General features: G+C 45.2%; 1 protein-coding gene across 1 annotated transcript in view; it reads right to left on the reverse strand.

Moving 5' to 3' along the window:
- Positions 1-26,974, reverse strand: part of LOC309502198 (E3 SUMO-protein ligase RanBP2-like) — a 103,732-nt gene that overhangs the window by 65,806 nt on the left and 10,952 nt on the right. Inside the window, 4 exon segments of the mRNA XM_082174476.1 lie at positions 19,370-19,582; positions 19,710-19,862; positions 20,853-20,964; positions 21,051-21,118. Of these exon segments, the coding sequence (XP_082030602.1) occupies positions 19,370-19,582; positions 19,710-19,862; positions 20,853-20,964; positions 21,051-21,118 (546 nt within the window).

Raw genomic sequence — 26,974 nt, forward strand, 5'->3', positions numbered from 1 at the left:
TAGCACAGACCTGAAAATTTAATTTCCAACTTAAACTGTTGTAAATGTCGCATTAGAGCACAGACTTAAGTTTGATCTCTTTTCAAAGACAACACTTGGCAGATTATTGCTGAAGTGAAAACAGTTTTAAAAAGTTAACTTTAAAAAAGTTACAGATTTAAAAATTTATTGTAATGAAAACGGCACAAAAATCCTGTTCCCTTTCAAGGGAACTCGCATTGCGTCGAGATTGACGCTATGGGAACGCTTCGCGTGATGACGTCTTGAAGCACATGTAAAATCAGTCCAATGGTGTGACGGAACGTCAGATGCAGGTGACGTCACGAACCAGGAAGCTATAAAGCCTGCTCGAAAACAGAGAGCGTCAGTTTCTGTGTCTTCAGTAGCACGCTTTGTGAAATCTGTCCAGTCTTATTTGGTGTTGTCTGTCTTTATATCATATAAAGTTATGGCAAGCAAGCAGCAGTTTAGATCATGTGTGCACCCCTGCCCACGTTATATAACAGGTAGGGACACACACGTTCTTTGTGTAGCTTGTTTGGGTGACTCGAGGGTGCTGGCTGTGAGCACTGCAATCTGCTTCCCATGCGGACGCTCCGATCCCGCCTGCCGTTCTTTCGCGAGGACGCTCAGGCTCGCGTTCCCCAGGGCTCTGGGGTGATCGCGGTCTTGGGGTTTGCAAATGGATCTATCAGAGGGGTTTGAGATGGGCCCAGCCTTATCTCTACCTTCACCTGATTCACCTGCCCACCAAGCCGGTCAGAACTACATCTTTGCTGGTGGGCAAACCTTATTCAGGCCTGCAGGCCTACCAGACTGAATTATTAGGAGATCTAGATGAGGGCGGGGGTATCGGACCTGAGGTAGTTTGCGAACTATGTAGAGCCACAGATTTATCCCTCAGGGCCACCAAGGAGATGGCTAAATCTATCGGCCGGTCTATGGCAGCCCTGTTGGCCACTGAGAGGCATTTGTGGCTCAATCTCAGCAATATAAAAGAAAAAGACAAATATTTTCTTATGGATGCACCTCTGTCAACTTCTGGCCTCTTCGGCGACGCCATTAAGTCAGTTGTCGAGAGGTTTCAGGAGGCATCGAAACAGGCAGCTGCCTTTCAGAAACTCCTCCCCCGTCACTCTCATCCTGGGGCTGCTGAGCGGGAGCAGCCCCAATCTTCTAAAGCCAGCTCTTCCCACCGTGCCACCCAAAAGCAGAGCGTTGCCTCCCGTGCTCCCCCACAGAAGTCCTGGTGATACGGAGGGCGCTCTCAGCCACAGCCTTCGAAGGGTAAAGTGGATCTGAGGACCGTTATTATAGCTAAGAAGACTGCGGGGAAAAGGTCCTGACGCCTGAGGGCTCAGGCCAGTGAGGGCAGTCCCCCCCAAAGTAGAGCGGTCAACACCTCTTTGTTCGGTGCCCTCAGGGGACCGTTCTGCCAACCCTGCCACCTCATGTGCTTCAGGGCGCAGCGGTCTCCGGCGAGCACATAGGACCACCCGAAAACGGACCTCGGGATGCCCGCCCCCTCTGAGGAGGGTCCCAGAGCAGTCTGTTCAGTCGTTCCCTGCCGGTCCACCGTTACAGGGCCGACGGACTGACTACTCAACAACAACAAAATCCAGAAGCCAGTCTCGAGAGACTGGTAACTCTAGTAGAATCTTTGGCAGTGTGTAAGCTACTGCCAAATGTTTCTCGTTGGGTCCTGCAGACTAGAGCTTTAATTCTGTATGCTGTAGGCTATTCTGTTGCTATTCTAAGTTGCTATTCTAAGTGCGACATGGATCTTGAAGAAGCAAAGAAAAAAATGAAAACAGGAGAATTAACTTTGAGCAAGTTATATCTTTAAACTAGTCGTGGGGAGTGACAACATAATGTGTTGGCTTTGTCTCGTGCATTAAATGTGCACGCTGCTCGCCTATGACAGCGCAAAAAAAAAAAAAAAAAAAAAAAAAAAAACGGGACTTCGATGATGAACAGACAAGCAGTCTTGCCATGACAGAAATTATTATAGTAGTCAGCCTCAGGCCTCAATACCCGCTTTTGTTACTTTTCCGATCCATTCAACTATTTCTGAATAAACAAACAACGCAGTTTGCATGCTTCTTCCTTGTCGCATTAGGTCTATTCATTAAGATAATTGCACGCACATGAACTTGATAAATGTTACAGATATGTTTTACTATGCACAAACAAATGCCTTTCAACTTACATGTGCAAAATTCAGAATTAAATGAATGTGCTGCAATTTGTACAAAAAGAGAGTCTGTAGTAGCCTACGTGTTTTAGCCATTAAATAAGCACATAGTTTCAAGTTTGTTAAGTTTTGTTTTGAAGAAAGCTTTTCTTTAAAGTGAATTTCGTTTAGTATAAATTGTATCTTAATTTTAATACATTTTTCATCAACCATTTGCCTGGCTGTTAAGCTGCAACGCCACTTTTGAAAAATCCCCAGAAATGACATACCCAAACTGAAACACATACAGTTCATGAACCCTTTGCACTAAAAGCACAAGTATGATCTCATTTGAAAGCTGACACCTGGTAGTTTATTGTAAATGTAGAATTAATTATTGTCATAATGAAAAAACATTTTTTAAATAGCTTCAAAGTTTTGTAAAGTTATTATAAATTTATTTTTATGAAACATATTCATGAAAATAAAATTGAAGTGGGCCCTGGAGCAATCTAGAAATGCACTGCAGCTAAAGCCATATGTGTGACCATGTTATATTTAAAATCTGAAAATGATAAGTCTAAAACTCTGTATTTAGTTAAATGTTTTTCAAGATCATGTCAAATTACTTTATTTTGGGCCTAGCTAGCATGTTAGCTTAGCACACCATCAATACACGACCATTTATGAGATTAAAACCATGTTTGTGCTCCAAACGTACTTTATAACGCAAGTTGAGTGTTTTAAATAATCTTCTGTGATCTAATTTGGCTTCAGATAAAAAAAAATCAGACAGAAAATATATTATTTATAGAATTATGTACAATGATAAAGTCTATATCGATTAGCATTACATTATAAATATAATCTATTATTCTAAAAATACCTGGCATTGCTTGAAGAACACAGGCAAATCAAATATCATTTGCAATCATGTTTATTGTCTTCAAAACGTCTGTATCTGCATATTACAGCGATCTCTGTGTTAGCTTTGTGTGTAGCTGCTATCAGTGACGTCCTTGAAGGTCACATGATTATGGCTCTTCTTCATGTTCCATATAGCCTATGGAGTATTATTGTGCATATAGCGCCCTCAGGCTATAGGTATGAATTGAAAACACAGCACATCTCAGTAAGAAGCGCTCATAATGATTACATCGACGCATTTGGGTATAAATTCAATAAATATTATTCCTGTCTATAGAAATATGATGTGAATCTATGAGAATATATCAATATTTCTCCAAGTCTGCACATTTTTGAGCTAAAAGTCCTGAGGGACGTTGTTTTGTATAGCACTGTCATGACAACAGCACTGAGTTTTTTTTCTGAATGGACCAGCTGACGCTCATAATTCATATTAAAGGGATCAACGCATTTTTTCATTTCATAACTCCTGACACAAATTAAGACATAACTGTCACTATAAGTTTCTCAGAATACAATAGTGGTCAAATACTGAAACTTGAGTCTTATATCTTTTTAATGATGCATAGTTTGTCAAAGTATAACCAGAGCCCGTCTACGGAGAGCCTGTCCACTCCCTATTAAGTCCTATTGTACCGAATTTTGGTTGTAGTACCACCAGAGTTCCACTGGGGGCGCTCGCCATGAGTGCAAAATGAATGGGAGTCAATGGGGCTAGACGGCTAAATTTGTCTCTTTCACCCGATTGCCGTTGAGAAATCTCAGATGTGATTGTAGATTTTGCAAGTTCAACATGGGTTTTAGGTCGAAAGTTGAATGAACGAGTACTTATGTCGTTTTGATTTCTTACAGGTTGAGTTGTTGTTGCCCATAACACGCTAGCATTCTGCTAATGACGTCAGCATTCTGACGTCATTGACATTTTGAAAGACTTTTTTAAATCAAATAAGTGACTCTAAAAAATCTAACACCCAGCAATGTGTAATTTCTTTGCATCTCCTTTCGAATACAACATTCAAATTACTAGACAAAAAATTATATCCTGAGAAAAGTGGATTTTGAGGGGTATACCGCCATTGACCTCCATTCATTCTGCACTCGTCCTGTGAGCGCCCTCATATGGAATCAGAGTGGAACTGCAACCAGTTCAGAAGCCGGAAGTGTAGTGAGAGTGAAACTTCTCGCCATATTAGACATTCTCTGGTATAACATTTAAAGCAGGGCTCAGTAGCTTCGGGACTTCTTCGCTGTATTCTCGCTTTTTGCTCGCAGGTTTCTCTCTAGAGCTCCCCCCACAGCTTCGGAATAGATATTTGACAACACTGTCGTAAAAACTCGTTGGTGATTCTCAGACACCAGAGGCTATAGATCAACGACATCAAAGCAGATGGGACGTTCTTTAAAACGTCTTCTTCATTCGGGTTCGGACAGCGTGAGGGAGCGCAATAATGACAGCATTTTAGCAGATTTCTTTTGGCCGTAAAGCAGGGTGGGAATTATGTAATTTTAGGGGCAAGGCCATTTGGCCTCCACCTTTTTTTTTTTTTTTACGGGCACCAAGGCCATATGACAGGGCACAAAGGCCATTGAGTACAATTCGATGGTTTTCCCATTCAGATTGATACCATAACATCCTAATTTGGAATAAGACATGGATTATTACTTTTTTAATAAAAAATGTTTTTTTTAATGAGAGAGAGAGAGAGCGCAATTACATCCAGAAGGTATACACCCTCACACAACAATAGAAACAACATAAATGCCAATAAAAGCATTCAGAAACACCACAAATGCCAATAAAAGCATTCAGAAACAACACAAATGCCAATAAAAGCATTCAAAATATTCATTCAGTCCTCTATATCATGTGAGTGTGAGAGAGAGAACCATTTCATCCAGAAGGTATACACCCTCACAACAATAGAAACAACATAAATGCCAATAAAAGCATTCAAAATATTCATTCAGTCCTCTATATCATGTGAGAATGTGAGTTATTAATTATGATTATCAAAGTTTACATTCAATATAGGCTATAAACAAATTTTGTGTAAACATGTTATAATTTGCCTATATATATACATACATACATATACATATATAACATAAATTGTAAGAATATGACTAATAGTAAAGACTAGTACTAATAAATAAACATTAGGCCTATGCTAAAGTTATTAAATAGCAGTCCCAAACTAGTTTTTGTTAATACAATGTTGGTATGAGCCACTACAGTCATTTAAAAATATAAAAAATAACACAAAGAAAAAATAGTGGCATTTTGGGGTTAATATGGAAAGGACAGTTAACATGGTGAATACACAATATTAACAATAACTGTTAATGAAACATGGAAACTGCTCCTGGTGAATAGAATGAAAATCATACCTGCATTACTTTTATTTCGTGTAATTTACAACGTAACGGCGTTGCATGCTCGTAGTTTCTTTTGCACTTGATCAGTGAGGCGATACAGCGATTGTGCTGGGTTTTCTGAAGTAGTCATGATTCGCCTCTCATAACATAACATGCTCTAAACACGCACGCAGAGTGGAAAAGGAGGCGCGGGGAGCAAGGACATTTGAACTATATCGATATGCGATATGGTCTAATTCCATATCGCATTTCAAAAATATATCGATATATGTTTTATATCGATATATCGCCCAGCCCTACACTGCACCTGCGCGAATCCACGAACTAATTGAAGTTCAGAGACTACTTGGGTGGCTCGCTGTAATTCAAAGCAAGCCCACTATGCCGCACTGGCGCTTTATACATGGAACTTGGACAGGGCCAGGGCACACAGGCCACTGTGGCCGTACGATGATTTTTTTTTCACGGGGCATGAAGGCCAAAGTGTAGGGCAACGGCGGCCATGGCCGCGTGGCCGCGGTATAATTCCCACCCTGCCGTAAAGCAATTGTTTACATCGCGAGACCTGATATCACGCGAGACTTCCTGACGCAGCGGCCGGCGGCCCGCCGGCTCAAAGTTGCAAGTGCGTATTTTCCGCTCACGGGCACCAGGGGGGTGCGAAACGACCACCATTCAACCCGAAATAAGTAATATAACCATTCCAATGACTCCGAAGCTGTTCAGTTAAGGTAAAAAAAGTTACTTAGTTCACCTTTAATCTGATAGTAACTTTGAACTAAATAAATAAAAAAACGCTTCAGTGCGCCGACGCACTGGTGAAGCTTAATAAAAAGCAATATAGCAGACATTATAATCATGACATGAAGTCGCCGGCGCGCCGCGGTCACACCATTTGAAACTCGTAACACACGCTGTCACCGAATTTACAAATGCACATCTTGCTTGTTGCTCACACATATTATGTTGAAATAACAATATGTTGAAGTAACATTATTAATAATAATAAATCTTTAAGAATATTTGATTGAATGCTGAATGTTGTGCTTGTTCAATTTAATAAAATTAAAACTTTAATTGCTCATTTATTAAATAGTATTTATATAATATATATAACTGCGCAGCTCCCCCTGTAGCCTAAATGAGCACAGCAGCACCTGCTTAAAAAAATTCTGGCGCCGCCCCTGGTTATAACGGCCCACATATTAAAAATGGTCGGGTTTAAATCGGGCTCGGGCTCATAATTACAGTAAACGTGTCGGGTCGGGCCGGGCTCGGACACAACGTGCTCGGGCTGGGTCGGGCTTGATTTTTTGGGCCCGATTTAAGCTCTACTGCAGACCATAGAAAAAGGGTATCAAATACAGTTTGGGTCTCGCCCCCCTCGGTTTCTGGGGGTCCTACCCACCCTTGTGGACCCCGAGCAGGTTCTGGTTATGGAACAAGAAGTGAAGACTCTGTTAGAGAAAGGGACCATAGAATATGTACCTCCCTCCAACAGGGAAACAGGGTTCTACAGCCGGTATTTCATAGTTCCAAAAAAGGACGGGGGGTTGCGTCCCATTTTGGATCTTCGAGTTCTAAACGAGTCTGTTATGCAACTAAAGTTAAAAATGTTAACACTGAGACAAATCGTGCCACAGATCAGATCCGAGGACTGGTTTGTCACGATAGATCTCAAGGACGCATACTTCCATATTTCCATCCTTCCATGTCACAGGAAGTTCCTGAGGTTCGCTTTTGGGGGCAAAGCTTACCAATATCGAGTTCTTCCATTTGGCCTAGCATTATCACCCCGCACTTTCACCAAATGCGTGGATGCAGCTCTGGCTCTCATGCGCCTTTAGGGTATTCGGATTATGAACTACATCGACGATTGGTTGATTCTAGCTCAGTCGCATCAGTTGGTGGTTCGGGATCAAGATGTCGTTCTCGCCCACATGAAAGAGTTGGGGTTACGGCTAAACACCTAAAAGAGTGTGCTTTCTCCACTTCAGAGGACCACTTTTCTAGGCGTGGTTTGGGACTCAATGTCAATGCAGGCGCGCCTGTCACCGGCACGTATAGAATCCATCCTTTCGGCTGTGAAAAGTATAAAGCTAGGCCAGTCACTCACTGTCAAACAGTTTCAGAGACTGTTGGGTCTAATGGAAGCAGCTTCCAACGTGATACCTTTTGGACTGCTATACATGAGGCCCCTGCAGTGGTGGCTCAGGACCAGAGGGTTTTCCCTGAGGGGCAACCCCTTTCGCACAATCAAGGTCACGCGGCGATGCTTACGTGCCCTGGTTATGTGGAAGAAACCGTGGTTCCTGTCCCAAGGTCCCGTGTTGGGAGCTTCTTGTCGTCGCAAGTTGCTAATGCCGGATGCCTCTCTCACGGGCTGGGGAGCGATCCTAGAGGGTCGCTCAACTCAAGGTCTGTGGAAGGACCATCATCTTTCATGGCAAATCAACTGTCTGGAGATGTTGGCTGTATTTCTTGCTCTAAAGAATTTCCTCACAGATCTCAGGGGACACCATGTTCTTGTCCACACAGACAACACATCGGTAGTCACCTATATAAATCACCAAGGGGGTTTGAGCTCACGCCCTCTATGCAAACTGGCATGCCAAATCCTCTTGTGGTCCTCCCTGGGGCCCAGAATTTAGGAGCAGACATTCTGTCGAGACAGGGGCTGAGGCCCGGGGAATGGAAGCTCCACCCCGAGGTGGTGGAGAAGATATGGAGGGTGTTTGGACAAGCACAAGTGGATCTGTTTGCGTCTCGAGAGACGTCTCACTGTCCACTTTGGTTCTCCCTCACACATCCAGCTCCTCTGGGACTGGATGCTATGGTACAGACGTGGCCGAGGCAGGGACCAGGTTCGCCTACTTCTTATAGCCCCGAGCTGGCCGGGCAGAGTATGGTTCCCCTTGTGTCTCTCCTCGACGGGCCTCCACTGGAGCTACCCGTCAAGAGGGACCTTCTGTCCCAAGCAGGGGGCTCGATATTTCACCCCCGACCAGAAATGTGGAACCTGTGGGCTTGGCCTCTGAGGGGGCCCAGCTCATAGGGACATGTCTCTCAACTGAGGTTGTAGAGACCATTCTACACTCCAGAGCTCCCTCCACAAGGAAACTTTATGCCTTTGAAGTGGAGAGTCTTCACTTCATGGTGTAGTGATGGTCAGTTGGACCCAGTTAACTGCCCAGATGGTACAGTGCTGGAGTTCCTGCAGGAATAGTTCACTGCAGGTCTAACCCCGTCCACTTTAACCCTCTGAGGTCGAGAAACGCGCCCACGCGTTTTGCTGGATTTTTTTCACATAGCAGCAACATAAACTTAAAAAAATCCGTCATTTATGGTCATATAAATAAAATAAATACATGATTATAAACTATAGAGGGTCTTCTTTTTTTTGTGTACACTCACATTAACATCAAAACCTTGTTTTTATTTTTAAATAAATAAAATAAACAGGGTGCGCTTTCAGCTCACTCTGTCTCCGCAAAAATCTTTCTGGAACAAGTCTGGGAAATTAACTGCAACTCAGCGAATACTTATCACACAACCATGAAACATGCGTCTAAAGAAAGCTTTAAATTTCTACTTTTAAATAAAACAGTTCACATTCAAAACAAATATTCTCCTGCAATGTAATCTGTATGAAACTAAAGTGAAGTACAGTTCCCTTTCGTTGTCACTCCGAGTTACGTCGGATGACGACGAATGGGGTTTCGCTTAGAAAGCCTATCAACTTCGAGTATATAAAACGAGCCAATGGCAAAGAAATGCCATGGGTCTGCGGAATTTGCATAGCGTAACTCCGCCCCACCCTAGGGGTATATAAGGAAGTACGCTGCAACATGCAGATATGTTTTCGCTTCGGAGCCAAGTTGATTCACTTCACTCCACAGCCAATTCTGAGTTATCTCTATTCTCTTCGAGACGAGCCTCTCTCCAGGTGTTGGTGTGACAGCGAGTTCCAGCGAGTGCACATTCCCTGCTTATCTGTGCAGTGATTTGCCAGAGTTTGTGTGTTCATCTCCCTGGTCGCTTCAACACTTGTGGAGAAAATCTCCTTTCTAAAAGAGCTTGCACGCGGCACGTCTTTTTAAAGATGCCTCGCCCGTGCACTTCTGGTTGCGGTCTTCTGGTTTCTGACTCTGATGGGCACAATCGCTGTCTTGTGTGTCTGGGTATTGAGCACGCTAAGGCAGCGTTTGTGGATGAGTCATGTTCCCACTGCGGGAACATGCCCATCGCACGGTTGCGATCGAGACTCAATGATCTTCGTGTGAGAGTCCCCTCATCCGCACCCCGATCTAGCAGCTCCGAGAGGGCTGGTACTTCGGCTGGCGGCCAGGGTGATCTGAGGGTTACGGTGTGGAACAAAGCGCCGACTATTCCACGCTCCACACCGTCCTCTAGCGCCGTGCAACCCGCGAGTTGTCCGAATGAGCCCGCGGTACAGTCCTCTGACTTGCCGCGGGTCTCATTCGGCGCTCCAGAGGAGGATTCTATGTCGATTGCTGCATCACAAGGTGGGCAGGAGTCCTCGGGAGAGGAAGATTCGGCTGTGCTGCCACCTTCGGGTGTCCCAGCATTGCCCGAGTCTGATCCCGAGCTGACGGCCATGCTTTCCCGGGCAGCCGCGGCCATTGGGCTCGAGTGGTCCCCGCCACCCGGTCCAGTGCGCTCGCGGCTGGACGATTGGTTTTTGGGTGCGGCCGCTGATCCTCGTCAGCGCCCCACCCCGATTCCTTTCTTCCCGGATGTGCATGAGGAGGTCTCGAGGTCCTGGAAGGCACCCCTGTCTTCCCGTGATCGCTCGACGGCCTCCTCCGCCTTTCCTCCTCTCGATCAGGGGGCTGTCAAAGGGTACACTGGGGTTCCCCAGGTTGAACGCTCTGTTGCGATGCAACTGTGTCCTCAGAGTGCTTCTTCCCGCGGTGACCCAAAGCACCCCTCCAAAGCCTGTAGGTTCTCCTCCACCCTTGTGGCGAAGGCCTATAGAGCTGCGGGGCAGGCAGCCTCCTCACTGCATGCCATGGCAACACTCCAGGTCTACCAGGCCCAGATGTTGCGTGACATGCACGAGGGGAGGACTGACCCAGGGCTCTTTGATGAGCTGCGTGCCGCCACCGACCTCGCTCTCCGGGCGACGAAGGTGACCGCACGCTCCCTGGGTCAGGTGATGTCCACCTGTGTGGTCCAGGAGAGACATCTGTGGCTCAACCTGGCTGATATGCGGGAGGCCGAGCGAACCCGGTTCCTCGACACCCCCATATCCCAGGCTGGCCTCTTCGGCGGGGCAGTCGAGGACTTTGCCCAGCAGTTCTCGGCTGCCCAGAAGCAGACTGAGGCTCTCAAGCATGTCCTGCCCCGACGGCCCGCTGCTGCCCCCCAGCCGTCGGCACAGGCGCCTCAGCCCGCTCGCCGCCGTGGACGCCCTCCCGCGGTTCCCCTCCCTCCCGGACGGCCCCAGCAGCAGCCTCCATCTGGGCCGCCTCGTGGAGGAAACCGTAGGAAGGCGTCACAGCCCCCTCCAGCCCCGCGCCCCGCTAAACGCCAGGCCAAGCGGCGCTCCTGAGACGGGCTGCTCAGAGTTGGCGCTCAGTTCTGTACAGGAGACGGTAGCAGGGCCGCTCCTTCCCCCGGTGGAGGGCCGGGGGAGAATCCTTGGTTTTCCCACCCCCGCTGCTCGTCCCTCGACGGGCAGCACCCTAATGTGGTTAAAGACAGAACTGACATACCCATCTCTGAGCACACAGAGTTCTCGGATGGCAGTGCGCGACGCTCACGGGCCTCGCCACTCTCATCCCCCTCTGTCGCCAGACCCCTGCCAGAGCATGCCCCCGTGGGACGCTGGTCCTCCCCTGGCATCCTCTGGCAGGACGCGGCTAATGACCGTGCCCCCGCACCGGGCCGCTATGCCACCCACGCCTGGGCCGGTCATTCCGCCTCGCTGCACCACCGAGGGTACGTCTGTGGTCCGCATGACCCCGCTGGTACAGTTTTTGGGAGCCTGGTTAGAGCTTCCCAGACTGTCCCGCTGGGTCGCGAGGACCATCAGGCTCGGCTACGCGATTCAGTTCGCGCGATCTCCTCCCCGTTTCAGGGGAGTCCGCTTCACAATGGTCGGTGGCAATGCCCCTGTCATGAGAGCGGAGGTCGCCACCCTACTGGCGAAGGGTGCGATCGAGATTGTCCCTCCAGCCGAAATGAGGTCCGGCTTCTACAGCCCTTACTTCATTGTACCGAAGAAAACCGGTGGGTTACGGCCAATCCTGGACCTGCGCGTCTTGAACCGCTCCCTTCACAGGATGCCGTTCAAGATGCTCACGGCCAAACGCATTTTCGAATGTGTGCGGCCGCAGGATTGGTTTGCAGCGATCGACCTGAAGGACGCCTACTTCCATGTCTCCATTCTTCCTCGACACAGACCGTTCTTACGGTTTGCTTTCGAGGGGCAGGCATACCAGTACGCGGTTCTCCCTTTCGGGCTAGCCCTGTCTCCTCGCGTCTTCACGAAGGTCGTCGAGGCAGCCCTTGTTCCCCTTCGGGAACACGGGGTTCGCATCCTGAACTATCTCGACGACTGGCTGATCCTAGCTCACTCTCGAGATCAGGTTTGCGAACACAGGGACCTAGTGCTCCGGCACCTAGCTCGTCTGGGCCTTCGGGTCAACTGGGAGAAGAGCAAACTCTGCCCCGTGCAGAGGATCTCTTTTCTCGGTATGGATATCGACTCGGTCGCCATGTGCGCGCAGCTTACGAGCGAGCGCGCGCAGTCACTGCTGACTTGCCTTCGTCAATTCGAGGGCAAGAGTGCGGTCCCACTGAAACTTTTTCAGAGGCTCCTGGGGCATATGGCATCCGCAGCCGCAGTTACGCCGCTCGGGTTGCTTCATATGAGACCGCTTCAGCTTTGGCTTCGCGATCGAGTCCCGAGGTGGGCATGGCAACACGGCACGCTCCGAGTCCCAGTGACTCCGGCCTGCCGTCAGACCTTCACCCCGTGGTCGAACCTCAGTTTTCTACGGGCCGGAGTGCCCTTAGAACGAGCTTCCAGGCATGTTGTTGTATCAACGGATGCCTCCACCACGGGCTGGGGCGCCATGTGCAATGGACATGCTGCCGCGGGCTCCTGGACAGGTCCCCAACGCCTTTGGCATGTCAATTGCCTCGAGTTGCTGGCTGTACGCCTTGCCCTGCACCGCTTCCGGGCGTTGCTCAGGGGTCAACACGTACTAGTCCGTTCAGACAATACCGCCACAGTAGCGTACGTCAACCGTCAAGGTGGTCTACGCTCCCGCCGTATGTCGCAACTCGCCCGCCACCTCCTTATATGGAGTCAGAAGCATCTGAGGTCGCTTCGAGCCATTTATATCCCGGGAGAGCTGAACCGTGCGGCCGACGAGCTGTCTCGGTTTCGGCCTCTCGCTGGAGAATGGAGACTCCATCCCCAGTCGGTCCAGCTGATTTGGGATCAGTTCGGGGACGCTCAGATAGATCTGTTTGCCTCCCACGACTCGTCCCATTGCGACCTGTTTTATTCCCTGACCGAGGGCACGCTCGGCACGGATGCACTGGCGCACAGCTGGCCGCGGGGCCCACGCAAGTATGCGTTTCCCCCAGTGAGCCTTCTTGCGCAGACTTTGCGCAAGATCAGGGAGGACGAGGAGCAGGTGATATTGGTTGCCCCGTATTGGCCCAACCGCACCTGGTTCCCAGAACTAGTACTCCTCGCGACAGCACCTCCCTGGCCTATTCCTCTGAGGAAGGACCTGCTTTCTCAGGGACGGGGCACCCTGTGGCACCCTCATCCCGATCTTTGGAACCTCCACGTGTGGCTCCTGGACGGGACGAGGTAGGTTTGAGTACCCTACCACCAGCGGTGGTGGCTACCATCACTTCCGCTAGAGCATCGTCCACGAGACATGTCTATGCGTTGAAGTGGAACCTCTTCGTCAACTGGTGTTCTTCTAAACATCAAGAACCCACGAAATGCCCGATCAGTGTCGTGCTTTCCTTCCTGCAAGAAGGGTTGGAGCGAAGGCTGTCTCCCTCCACCCTGAAAGTGTATGTTGCCGCCATTGCCGCACATCACGACGCAGTCGAAGGTAAGTCCGTTGGAAAGCACGACCTGATCATCAGGTTCCTGAGAGGAGCGAGGAGACTGAATCCTCCTCGCCCTCCTCTCGTTCCCTCTTGGGACCTCTCAGTGGTTTTAACTGCCCTGCAGAGTGCTCCCTTTGAGCCTCTGCAATCAGTGGAGCTTAAGTTCCTGTCTATGAAGACAGCGCTCCTGGTTGCATTGGCCTCTATCAAGAGGGTAGGGGACCTGCAGGCATTCTCGGTTGACGAAGCGTGCCTGGAATTCGGGCCGGCTAATTCTCACGTGATCCTGAGACCCCGGCCTGGATATGTGCCCAAGGTTCCCACCACACCCTTTCGAGACCAGGTGGTGAACCTGCAAGCGCTGCCCTTGGAGGAGGCAGACCCAGCCTTGGCACTGCTCTGTCCAGTACGCGCCCTCCGTGCTTACGTAGACAGAACGCAGTGTTTCAGGACCTCTGACCAGCTCTTTGTCTGTCATGGTGGGAAGCTGAAGGGAAAGGCTCTCTCCAAGCAAAGGTTGTCTCACTGGATAGTGGACGCCATTGCTTTGGCTTACCAGCAGCAAGGTCGACCATGCCCCCTTGGTGTGACGGCCCACTCCACTCGGAGTGTGGCATCCTCTTGGGCTCTAGCGCATGGCGCCTCGCTAACAGACATCTGCAGAGCTGCAGGCTGGGCGACACCTAACACATTCGCGAGATTCTACAATCTCCGAGTGGAGCCAGTTTCTTCTCGTGTACTCGCTTCAACTAGCCGGTAATAGATTCTGCTCAGGTGTCTTCGCTTGCTCGCCATTCCTCTCCACGGATGGGATACGTGCGATTATTCCTCAGGTGAGCCTCATAAGCCCTGAGTCTCCTCCAGCACTGACGATGTCATCGCCAGAGTTGCCACCGGCAGCTTTCGCGCTTGGCTAGGTGCCTCCATGTGCATGGTTCCCCCTCTGGGCGACCCCCACATGTGTATTTCCACTGTAAGCCTCTCTGAGCATGTGTCTTTCCCTTGGCAAGCCACCTTGCCACCCCTGGGGTTGAGATATTCCACCTGCGGCTGGATACCCCAGTATTTCTCCATATGCAGCCCTCCGGGGTCATATGTGTATTCCAAGTCCCCCCCTTTGGGTTGGGCATGTTTGCATATTTCCACTGAGATATGCTTCCCAGTGTACCTTGGTTTAATCCTGTGTTAAGTAGGAGTCCTTCGTCCGTGCCAGTCTCACGACAGGGAGCTCACACTTACGCAGGGCACTGGAAGACAGTCGGGAGGTGGCGTGATTACACTGGGAACCCCATTCGTCGTCATCCGACGTAACTCGGAGTGACAACGAAAGGGAACGTCTCGGTTACGTATGTAACCCTCGTTCCCTGAGTAGGGAACGGAGACGTTACGTCTCCCTGCCACTTCCGCTGTACCGCTGGAACGCCTGAGTTCAGTCTCGGCTCCTCAGCGAAGACATATCTGCATGTTGCAGCGTACTTCCTTATATACCCCTAGGGTGGGGCGGAGTTACGCTATGCAAATTCCGCAGACCCATGGCATTTCTTTGCCATTGGCTCGTTTTATATACTCGAAGTTGATAGGCATTCTAAGCGAAACCCCATTCGTCGTCATCCGACGTAACGTCTCCGTTCCCTACTCAGGGAACGAGGGTTACATACGTAACCGAGACGTTTCTCCCGTCTCATCTAATTATCTGTAATTAGTTCACGCCCTCTCGCAGAGCGCGCTATTCATAAGATAATGTGCTGAGGTGATATGCAAAATAAGGTAAACGCCCCCTGAAATGAGTTCACACCCACTCGCAGAGCGCGCTATTCATAAGATAATGTGCTGAGGTGATCTATGCAAAATAAGGTAAAAAGCCCCCTGAAATGCTTTAAAACCAGCAAGTTTCATTCATTCACTTTCCTGCGCCGTTGGAAGATGACACACAGCCCTTCAGCTCGTCCTGGATAGTGATGAAGAGTTCACTTTTTCCTCAGAAGAAGAAGAGGACTCTGACAATGAACGTTTGTATTTTGAAGAGCGACTTGATCCAGGCGTGGATATTTCGGATGAGTAAGTCTTTTTAAATTTACTTGCATTAGTTGACAAGCTATTTTGTATAAACGTAGGCTACATATTTTACTGGTTGGACCATTTCCATACTTGTCATTCAGAGTAATTATATTTAAATTGTCTAGGCTATGCTTTATAAAGTAGGAGAGAGGCTTCATGCAGTCTGTTTTCTTTCGTTTTTAATAGTTTTGTTTAAAATAACACATTTCGAGCTTTCTATATATTTCTCTGGTATTTTAGGCAAAGCTTATGAGTTTGGGTTCATTTATGAGGCCTCCAGTTCCTGCTATTTTTAATTCTTATGTTTTAAATACAGGCATTTGGTTGATGAAACAACTATTAAAATTAAGATACAATTAATACAAAACGAAATTCACTTTAAAGAAAGGCTTTATACAAAAAATAAACTTAATGAAATGGTCAAAATCTTCTCTGCCCAATCCATTTGTCTCGCGATTGCGCATGATCTTACTCATGCTTTTCACTTTTCACATAATCAACATAAATGAAATAAAAAAAAATTATGATTTTATTTAAACCTAAATATGAACTAAATTGTTTTATTTAATGACTAGGCTACAACACGTAGGCCAATTAGCCTACAGTACAGAGAAATTAGTTGACAAGCTATTTTAAATAAACGTAGGCTACAGATTTTACTGGTTGGACCATTTCCATACTTTCCATTCAGAGTAATTTATATTTAAATGAAGAGTGCTTGCAAATATCTATTGCAAATGTGTGTATGTGCTGAAATGTGTAAATATGCCCAGCTGATGAATTGCAAATGTGTTAATGTTTGCGTTGTGCTATCTCCGTAATGGCCCATTACACACAATATATGCCTACAGCACGTGTCTACAATTATTTGCATCAGTTATTCATATAGACTAATGGTAATATACTATGTAATATAAATGAAAGACAACATTTCGTTGATTAGTTTTGGATAGATTACACATTTTTACAGTAAAATATCTGCCACCTCAAATAAGCTTTTGTTTGCCAATTTTTGCTAATATGTTAAATATAGTATGTTTTGTCAATGTAGGCTATATTCGAAGTAATGAATCCTTAACTTTGAAATATGTATGATAAAATGTATACTTTAGTTTTTACAAAGAAAGATTACACTTCAATTGTTGTTGTAATTGTAACCTTTTTAATAAAAAAATATATATTTACAAGGTAGATGTAAACAAATTTTAAAAGGTAAATATAAGCATTTTCTTTAAATAATTTTTATTGTGTTTTATTATTGACAAATTTGGGGAGAGGATACATATTCCAAAACTGAAAATACAGTATGAGAATTAACTGCACAATTAATAGACATGTTTTCCTTGGATATTATACAATTTGCAAGCAAAATTTGTGAAAAAAAAATAAAAAAATTTGACATGCTTCCAACTGTGAACCAATTTGGTAGAATATATATATATATTGCTCTTGCATTCTTTCTTGTGGCTATAGGTGACACACCTGAATGAATGGCTCATTAAGTATGCGGGCCCCATTGTCTCCTCAGGTGTGAACCACTACATATGCATGATGCTGTTGAATGGTTGACGCCCCTTGCGCATATTGCCTTTACAAACAAAAAGTGTTTTACAAGATTTAAATCAATGTATTGTGTTATGTGAATGATAAGGGCAGGATGATTTTCACATCATTTTGAAGAAAAAACTCGAGGCAAAGACATCAATTACTCAAAAGTCTTATTGACACATATTTAGTATGTGTTTTGTGGCCTTATTTCAGAAACTTTATTTTTTATTTTTTTCAATAACCATGCATAAACATTCTCTCAAAAATACAAACATGTACATGCATGTTGCTCACATATTATGGTAGCCCTGTTTGTGCTAAATAGAGTGTAATTATACCTTTGCCATTAATATGTTTATAAGCAACTGAAAAAAGCACAAATGTCAGGGCATGTCAGAACATCTCAAGGACCCCAAAAACACCTCAGACCTCAGAGGGTTAAAGGTTTATGTGGCGGCCATAGGTGCTTACCACATTCCTTTGGGTGGAATGTCTTTAGGGAAGGACCCTCTGGTATCTCGTTTCCTCCATGGCACTCTGGGGCTGAGGCCTGCAGCTCGTACCAGGGTGCTGACTTGGGATTTAGCCATTGTCCTTCAAGGCCTTTCCCTGGCCCCCTTCGAGCCAATAGAGGAGGTTTCTGACAAGTTATTGACCTTGAAAGCTCTGTTCCTCCTCGCCATTTCTTCTCTTAAAAGGATAGGAGATTTGCAAGCACTGTCGGTTGCTCCCTCGTGCTTGGAATTTGCACCTGGCATGGTTAAAGCATTCCTTCATCCTAGACCAGGCTATGTTCCTAAGGTCCCCACTAATGTGGTCAGACCTATTGTTCTGCAGGCCTTCTGTCCTCCTCCCTTCCAGAATCTGGACCAGGAAAAGAATAATTTGCTCTTCCCAGTCCGGGCGATAGATGCCTATGTCCACAGAGCTGCCCTGTGGCGTAAAACTGATCAGCTATTTGTGTGTTTTGGGTCCCCTAACAGGGGGTCCACCGCATCTAAGCAAAGAATGAGCAAGTGGGTGGTTGAGGCTATCTCACTTGCTTATGAGTCAGCCGGACAGCCTTCCCCTATGGCTGTTCGTTCTCACTCTACCAGGAGTATGGTGGCCTCCAAGGCCCTTATATCAGGAGTTTCTCTTCAAGACGTCGGTGATGCGGCAGGATGGTCCTCACCGCACACTTTCGCCAGGGTCTCAGGTGTTGTCGTCCTAGTGCTGCTCGCTGGATTTCACACTGGACAGACACTGGTAGCTATGGTGGCATTGGTACAGACGTTCCCATAGCGTAAATCTTGACGCAACGTGAGTTCCCTTGAAAGGGAACACCTAGGTTACGACTGTAACCTCGGTTCCCTGAAGAGGAAACAAGCATTGCGTCACCTTGCCATATCTCCTTCATGCCTGTCAGCGACTACTTCAGACTGTACGAAGCTGACGCTCTCTGTTTTCGAGCAGGCTTTATAGCTTCCTGGTTTGTGACGTCACCCGCATCTGACGTTCCGTCACACCATTGGATTTTACATGTTTTTACATGTACTTCAAGACGTCATCACGCGAAGTGTTCCCATAGTGTCAATCTCGACGCAACGCTCGTTCCCTCTTTAGGGAAACCGAGGTTACAGTCGTAACCTAGGCGTTTTAAATTTTTATATGAAATATAGATTTTCAAAAACACTTTTAGCTCTAAAACTGCAAAAAAAATTACAAAAATCGAAATAAGTTGCGTTACAAATTTGAGCTTGATATCTCAAAAAATTCGCTTTCAGCAAGATTTTGTTTTGTCGGAGTACCAAATGTTTTCACTAGATGAAATCAGTCTCCCATTCGTTTCCAATGCACTCATTTTTGACCGCGAGGAACACAAGTGTGATGATTTTTTCAGGACCATTTAGCCTTTTCGTATCATATCCATGATTTCTTTTTTGTGTTCACATAGCAAGTGCCAAAACCTTTACCAAGTTTCAAACCATTCTACAAAAGTAAAAAATTCTAAATAAACCAAACATAATATTTTTCTGTCATAAATGACTGTAGAGCACAAGATGAAGTACAGTCTCATGTGTTTGATGAATGAAGGGGAATAAATGAGCAAATTGTCAAGTTTTGGGTAAACTCTCCCAAAAAGCAACCTAGTTAAGAGTCAGCTCGTCTAACATAAGAGGAAATGAGACGATCACTGACCTGAAGGGTGCTGACCAGAAGCTCGTACCACTCCAGACGGTCCCTCAGTAGGCCTGTCTTCTCCACCTCCAGACAGTGCTTCACCGCCTCCTGCCGGCCGTCTGCGCTGTACAGACGCACCAGCCGCTCATTGATGTAGGAGTCGTCGGGCCGCAGCTTGAGCTCAGACTGAAGCAGCTCGTACAGCTGTTCTTGTGTGCTCAGAAGCTTCTCCTGCATCAAACAGAGAGAGAGAGAGAGAGAGAGAGAGAGAGAGAGAGCAGGTGATGCGATGTGATGTGATTAAATGGGATGTGATGCGATGCGATGGGATGCAATGTGATGGGATGTGTGCACTGACCCTCAGGTTGAAGACGTTGGGATGTCCCGGCAGCAGCTTGGCAGCTTCCTCCACCCAGAACTCGGCCCGGTTGTCAGGCTCTGGTTTCCCGCAAAGCAGCTCCGCCAGCCTCAGAACCAGGTCTGGCTGAGCCGGATTCAGATCCACTGAACGCTGGAGTTCAGAAACAAACATCAGCATTACATGCTTAAACTTTAAAAGTGCATTAGAAGTTCAACAATACAACAACCTTGGAAACAAAGGGCAGAATAATCTTGATGTGCTTCACCTGGACTAACTGTTTTATAACTCTTCCGTGAGCACTTAACCTTATAAAAAAAATAAAAAATAAAATAAAATAAAAAATCCTTTCCCTTTGAAACATCACTTATCAGGCTTATGCTACTCTGAATAATACCTGAACTTCGTATTTTGAGCACTTCTTGCGTTGTTGTTGTTTTTGCCTCTTTATGATGACTCGCTGAATTTTTGTCCTAATTTGTAAGTCGCTTTGGATAAAGGCGTCTGCTAAATGACTAAATGTAAATGTAAATGTAAATGTAAACTGAATGTGAGAAACTGATACCCACGAGATAAACCAACACGGGTTATGATCAACAAACGTCCATTTCTGTAAAACAGGTCACATCACTTCTGGTTCAGGTGTTTTGTAAGCACTTCAATATAGAGCAGTTTTACTCAAGATAGAGTTACTAAAGATGAGCATAACCGATGTTTATCACATACGCAGAATGATATCTAAATTTTTTTCTTTTCTAACTATTATTTGGCTATTAAAAGGTAATAACAGCTTCAGCTGATGAACCCAGAGCAGGTTTGGACAGGCAGCTCACGTACAGATGGAGTTCACTGCATTCACTTACTGTGAAGCCGCTCTGAGACGGTGAAAACACCGGATCATGAGCTGACGGCGTGTAAATGAACACAGAGCCGCGCTTCACTCACAGACTGTAGTGTGTGTGAGAGAGGAAACGCAGGAGTTACCGGTGTATCGACACTCCGGAAAACCAGCATTGAAAACCTCTCAGATATATTTGTATGTATATTTTCCAGCACTATTATCGTTAAACTCCACAGCTGAAGTGTGTATTCCAAGACTAAGCTGTAGGGAAACATGTCAGAGTAAGTGAAGGGAATTCAAACCTCGTAAAATCCCACTGCTTTGTCCGTTTCCCCGTCCCGTTCGAACAGCTGCCCGAGGAACTCGTGCGCTTTAGCATCCTTTGGCTGAACAGTCAAATACTCAGAAACATGCCTATGACCCAATGGTGTAAGAGAAACACATCACTTCACAGAGAAACCAGGCATTATACAGAAGACAGAGCAAAGGAGTTAGCCTACCTTTTAGCAAGTTCATATTCTTTAGCCTCAAAGTATAGTTTGGCAAACACAAACCCTTGCACTGACTTCTGCAAGACACAAAACAGGTTAGTCTCACAATTAAACAATATCTGTGTAATGATGTATATATGAACTGTATACCATATAATATTCAGCTTAAATCTTTAACACTGTAAACCCTAAAGTTGAAAGTAATTAAATGTACAGAGCAGAGGAAACTATTATACTTCAATGAAATTGAAATGAATGAATCTAAATGAGTATTTAGAACAGAGTTCATGAATCTGGCACATCTGATGAACGGAGTTTCTGGAAAAGCTGCTGAACTCAAAGTTCATTGCACTTAATGAGAAATACTGAGCGAGATCACTCATACTATTTGATTGCATTCAACACGGTCTAGGTGGGGCTCAGTTCCCATCATGCACTGCGACTCAAATGGATAATTCAGGGTTCGTACACATTTCTACCAATACATTTCCATGACTTTTGCATGACTTTTGAGGCAAATATTCATGACCTAACGTTCCATGAAACATCTGTGTATGTAAAATAATATCGATAAAATAAATAGATAAAATCCATGTTCAAACAGCATACTGTATCTTAATTAATTAATGATAAGCTATGTGGTTTAATAGAAAAACTAGAACTTAGATAAAAAACGGTGGTCTGACCCTCAGAACTCCACTTTGTAGCAACGGATTAACATACATCAATGGGAAGCAACAATGTTAAATAAGGAAATAAAAGTGTCCAGTAACACTGACAGTAACTTTACAAGGTGGCATTGGAATTGGCAATTACAAAATAGAGTAACTAATAACATTTTAAAACAGCTTTGCCAACTATTTACCATTAATCTCATTGGATAACCATCAATATCAATAAGATAACGTCCCTATTTGAATTGCCCAAAAACAGTCAAGTTATTTTTTCATTTCTGCAATTTACACCCAAGAACAAACTGCAACTGCCAGACATTACCCTATGCTAGGGCTGTGCGATATGGACAAACACTACCACTACGCAACTACCACTTTGACAAAAAGTTCATAAAGAGATCGTAAAACTAATCCAAATAAATTGAGTGGTTTAGTCAAAATTTTCTGAAGAGACTCGATCACTTTATATGATGAACGTATTTAATTTAGGCTTTTACTCAAATATAAACACTGATCAGCGAACATAAACAGAAGCTCAACGATTCTGCTTGATGCTCTGCGTAACACACGAGAATGAACCTCATTGGTTCTTGCTGAAGTTCAAACGTGCTGCATATCACGAGAATGAACCTCATTGGTTCTTGCTGAATGAACCTCATTGGTTCATGCTGAAACTCAAACGTGCTGCATAACACAAGAATGAACCTCATTGGTTCTTGCTGAAGCTCAAACGTGCTGCATATCACGAGAATGAACCTCATTGGTTCATGCTGAAGCTCAAACGTGCTGCATAACACAAGAATGAACCTCATTGGTTCTTGCTGAAGCTCAAACGTGCTGCGTAACACAAGAATGAACCTCATTGGCTCTTGCTGAAGCTCAAACGTGCTGCGTAACACGAGAATGAACCTCATTGGTTCTTGCCGAAGCTCAAACGTGCTGTGTAACACGAGAATGAACCTCATTGGTTCTTGCCGAAGCTCAAACGTGCTGCTTATCACGAGAATGAACCTCACTGGTTCTTGCCGAAGCTCAAACGTGCTGCGTAACACGAGAATGAACCTCATTGGTTCTTGCCGAAGCTCAAACGTGCTGCGTATCACGAGAATGAACCTCATTGGTTCTTGCCGAAGCTCAAACGTGCTGCGTAACACGAGAATGAACCTCATTGGTTCTTGCCGAAGCTCAAACGTGCTGCGTATCACGAGAATGAACCTCATTGGTTCTTGCTGAAGCTCAAACGTGCTGCGTAACACAAGAATGAACCTCATTGGTTCTTGCCGAAGCTCAAACGTGCTGCGTAACACGAGAATGAACCTCATTGGTTCTTGCCGAAGCTCAAACGTGCTGCGTATCACAAGAATGAACCTCATTGGTTCTTGCAGAAGCTCAAACGTGCTGCGTAACACAAGAATGAACCTCATTGGTTCTTGCCGAAGCTCAAACGTGCTGCGTAACACGAGAATGAACCTCATTGGTTCTTGCAGAAGCTCAAACGTGCTGCGTAACACGAGAATGAACCTCATTGGTTCTTGCTGAAGCTCAAACGTGCTGCGTAACACAAGAATGAACCTCATTGGCTCTTGCTGAAGCTCAAACGTGCTGCGTATCACGAGAATGAACCTCATTGGTTCTTGCCGAAGCTCAAACGTGCTGCGTAACACGAGAATGAACCTCATTGGTTCTTGCCGAAGCTCAAACATGCTGCGTATCACGAGAATGAACCTCATTGGTTCTTGCTGAAGCTCAAACGTGCTGCGTAACATGAGAATGAACCTCATTGGTTCTTGCTGAAGCTCAAACGTGATGCGTAACACGAGAATTAACCTCATTGGTTCTTGCAGAAGCTCAAACGTGCTGCGTATCACGAGAATGAACCTCATTGGCTCTTGCCGAAGCTCAAACGTGCTGCGTAACACGAGAATTAACCTCATTGGTTCTTGCTGAAGCTCAAACGTGCTGCGTAACACGAGAATGAACCTCATTGGTTTTTGCTGAAGCTCAAACGTGCAGCGTAACACGAGAATGAACCTCATTGGTTCTTGCCGAAGCTCAAACGTGCTGCGTATCACGAGAACGAACCTCATCGGTTCTTGCTAAAGCTCAAACGTGCTGTGTAACATGAGAATGAACCTCATTGGTTCTTGCAGAAGGCAAGGCAAGGCAAGACAAGTTTATTTATATAGCACATTTCATACACAATGGCAATTCAAAGTGCTTTACATAGAAGAAATTAAAATAATAAAAAGAAATAAGAATAATTAAAACAGTTTAGAAAAATAAAATGAAATACAGTACAGTACAGTACAGTCGGACGAACAGCGGCACAGTGCTCATTCAGTAAATGCACAGCTAAACAGATGTGTTTTGAGTCTGGATTTGAATGTGACCACTGTAGGAGCACATCTGATCTCTTCTGGAAGCTGGTTCCAGCTGTGGCTGGCATAATAGCTAAAAGCAGACTCACCATGTTTAGAATGAACCCTTGGTATTTCTAGCTGATATGATCCTAATGATCTGAGTGATCTGTTGGGTTTATATTCAGTGAGCATATCTGCAATGTATTGAGGTCCTATGCCATTGAATGACTTATATACCAGTAATAATACTTTAAAATCAATCCTAAATCTAACTGGGAGCCAGTGTAAAGACCTGAGGACTGGTGTGATATGTTCATATTTTCTGGTTCTGCTCAGAATCCTGGCGGCAGCGTTCTGTATGAGCTGCAACTGTCTTATGGTCTTTTTGGGAAGGCCAGTGAGGAGTCCATTACAATAATCCACCCTGCTGGTGATGAAAGCATGCACAAGTTTCTCTAAGTCTTGTCTGGAAACAAAGCATCGAATTCTTGCAATATTTTTTAGATGATAGTTGTCACGACACACACACAAGAAAGACAGATCCAAGTGCAGTATTCTTTATTGGGTAATCCACAATCGTATCCAGTCCAGGCAAGGGTCAAAACCATGAAAGCAATCCAAGAAACAAGAAACAAGAAACAAGAAACAAGAAACAAGAAACAAGAAACAAGAAGACCTCTGGAAGTGCATTGACATAATACAAGGACTCCGTGACAAACACTGAAACAAACAGGGTATATATATACATGTACACAGATACTAACAAGGTGACGGGAGACAGCTGTGTGCAATGAATCAATGAGTGACAGAACAGGATGATGGGAAATGTAGTAAGAGTGAATGACACCGTGGGGGAAGAGGACCTCTAGTGGTTAACCAGGGAAACACAAACCAGACACTGTGACAATATTATGCTGATTTAGTTATTGCTTTGACATGACTACTGAAACTAAGGTCTGATTCTAGTGTCACACCAAGATTCCTGACTTGATTTTTAGTTGTTTGACCCCTGGAGTGAAGGTATGCGTTCACCTTGAGAACTTCATCTTTGTTTCCAAACGCAATGACTTCAGTTTTATCTTTGTTTAGCTGAAGAAAGTTTTGGCACATCCAACTGTTGACTTCATCAATGCATGCACAGGAAGTCAATGGGGCTGTAATCGTTAGGCGATAGGGCTAAGTACAGCTGTGTGTCATCTGCATAGCTGTGGTAAGCAATTTGGTTATTTCTCATTATTTGGCTCATTGGGAGCATATACAGGTTGAACAGGAGTGGCGCAAGAATTGAGCCTTGAGGGACTCCGCATGTCATGGATGTCCACTCAGACTTATGGTCTCCTAAACTCACATAATAACCTCTCCCATCTAAGTATGACCTGAACCATTTTAGGACTATCCCAGAAAGCCCCACCCAGTTTCCCAGCCTGTCAAGAAGTATGTTGTGATCGACAGTGTCAAATGCAGCACTGAGGTCGAGTAGTACCAGCACTGATAATTTGCCTGAATCAGTATTTAGGCGAATATCGTTTATTATCTTTATGAGTTTGGAGTTTGGAAAACTCCCAGAAAGAAGTGAGGCATTTACCACTTCTAGAAGATCTGCTTCTAAACTGTTTAACACACTTTTGAAAAAAAGATGTGGGAAGTGTGTCAAGAGCGCATGCTGATGTTTTAAGGTGCTGTACGGTTTCTACCAAAATTTTGCCATCAATTTTTTTTAAATCAGACAAAGTTACTACTTTCTCAGGTGGTCTGATCTGTCTGACCCCAGCGCAACTCAAGGATGTGCTGATCACCTTTCTGATATTATTGATTTTGTCAGAGAAGAAAGAAGCAAACTCACTGCACTTGCTGTTTGAGAGCATTTCACTGGGAATCTGGCTTGGGGGGTTTGTCAGTCTCTCTACAGTAGCAAAAAGAGTGTGTGTATTGTTTAAATTGCAGTTTATAATATTTGAGAAGAAAGTCTGTCTAGCTTTGCCTAGTTCCATATTGAAAGCATGAAGGCTGTCTTTGTAGATGTTATAATGGACTACAAGTTTTGTCTTCTGCCACATGCGCTCTGCTTTTCTGCATTGTCTTTTCATATTTTGCACTGCTGTTGAGTTTCTCCAAGGTGCTTTTTGTCTGCCACTCTTCTTCCTGACTTTCACAGGAGCAATATCATCAATTGCACTTTTAACTTTTGAGTTTAAAGAATCAAGGAGAAAATCAACAGAGTCAGCAGATATGCTTGGTGTTAAGGATATAGCCTTCATAAATAGTACACTAGTGTTCTCATTTAAGCATCTCTTCTTGACAGACACAGATCTAGCTTCAATGGCAGGAGAGATCAATATATCAAAGAAAATACAGAAATGATCAGACAGTGCTACATCCTTAATGACAATCGATGAGATGTTTAGACTCTTACTAATAAGTAAATCTAGAGTGTGTCCATGATTGTGTGTGGGTCCATGTACATGCTGCTTCAGATCAAAAGTTTTTAAAACAGTTTTGATTTCTTTTGCCATATTGGTTTCTGCATTATCTATGTGAATGTTAAAATCTCCAGCAATGGCAAAACAGTCAAACTCTGAGGTAATTGTTGATAACAATTCTGTAAAGTCCTCAGCAAAGGCTGGAGAGTATTTTGGAGGCCTGTAAATAATGATGAGTAAAATCATTAGCTCAAACGTCAGAAGCTCAAACGTGCTGCATAACACGAGAATGAACCTCATTGGTTCTTGCTGAAGCTCAAACGTGCTGCGTAACACGAGAATGAACCTCATTGGTTCTTGCTGAAGCTCAAACGTGCTGCGTAACACGAGAATGAACCTCATTGGTTCTTGCTGAAGCTCAAACGTGCTGCGTAACACGAGAATGAACCTCATTGGCTCTTGCTGAAGCTCAAACGTGC

The sequence above is a fragment of the Leuciscus leuciscus genome, assembly GCF_965113295.1.
Source record: "Leuciscus leuciscus genome assembly, chromosome: 7".
Classification (NCBI taxonomy): Eukaryota; Metazoa; Chordata; class Actinopteri; order Cypriniformes; family Leuciscidae; genus Leuciscus; species Leuciscus leuciscus.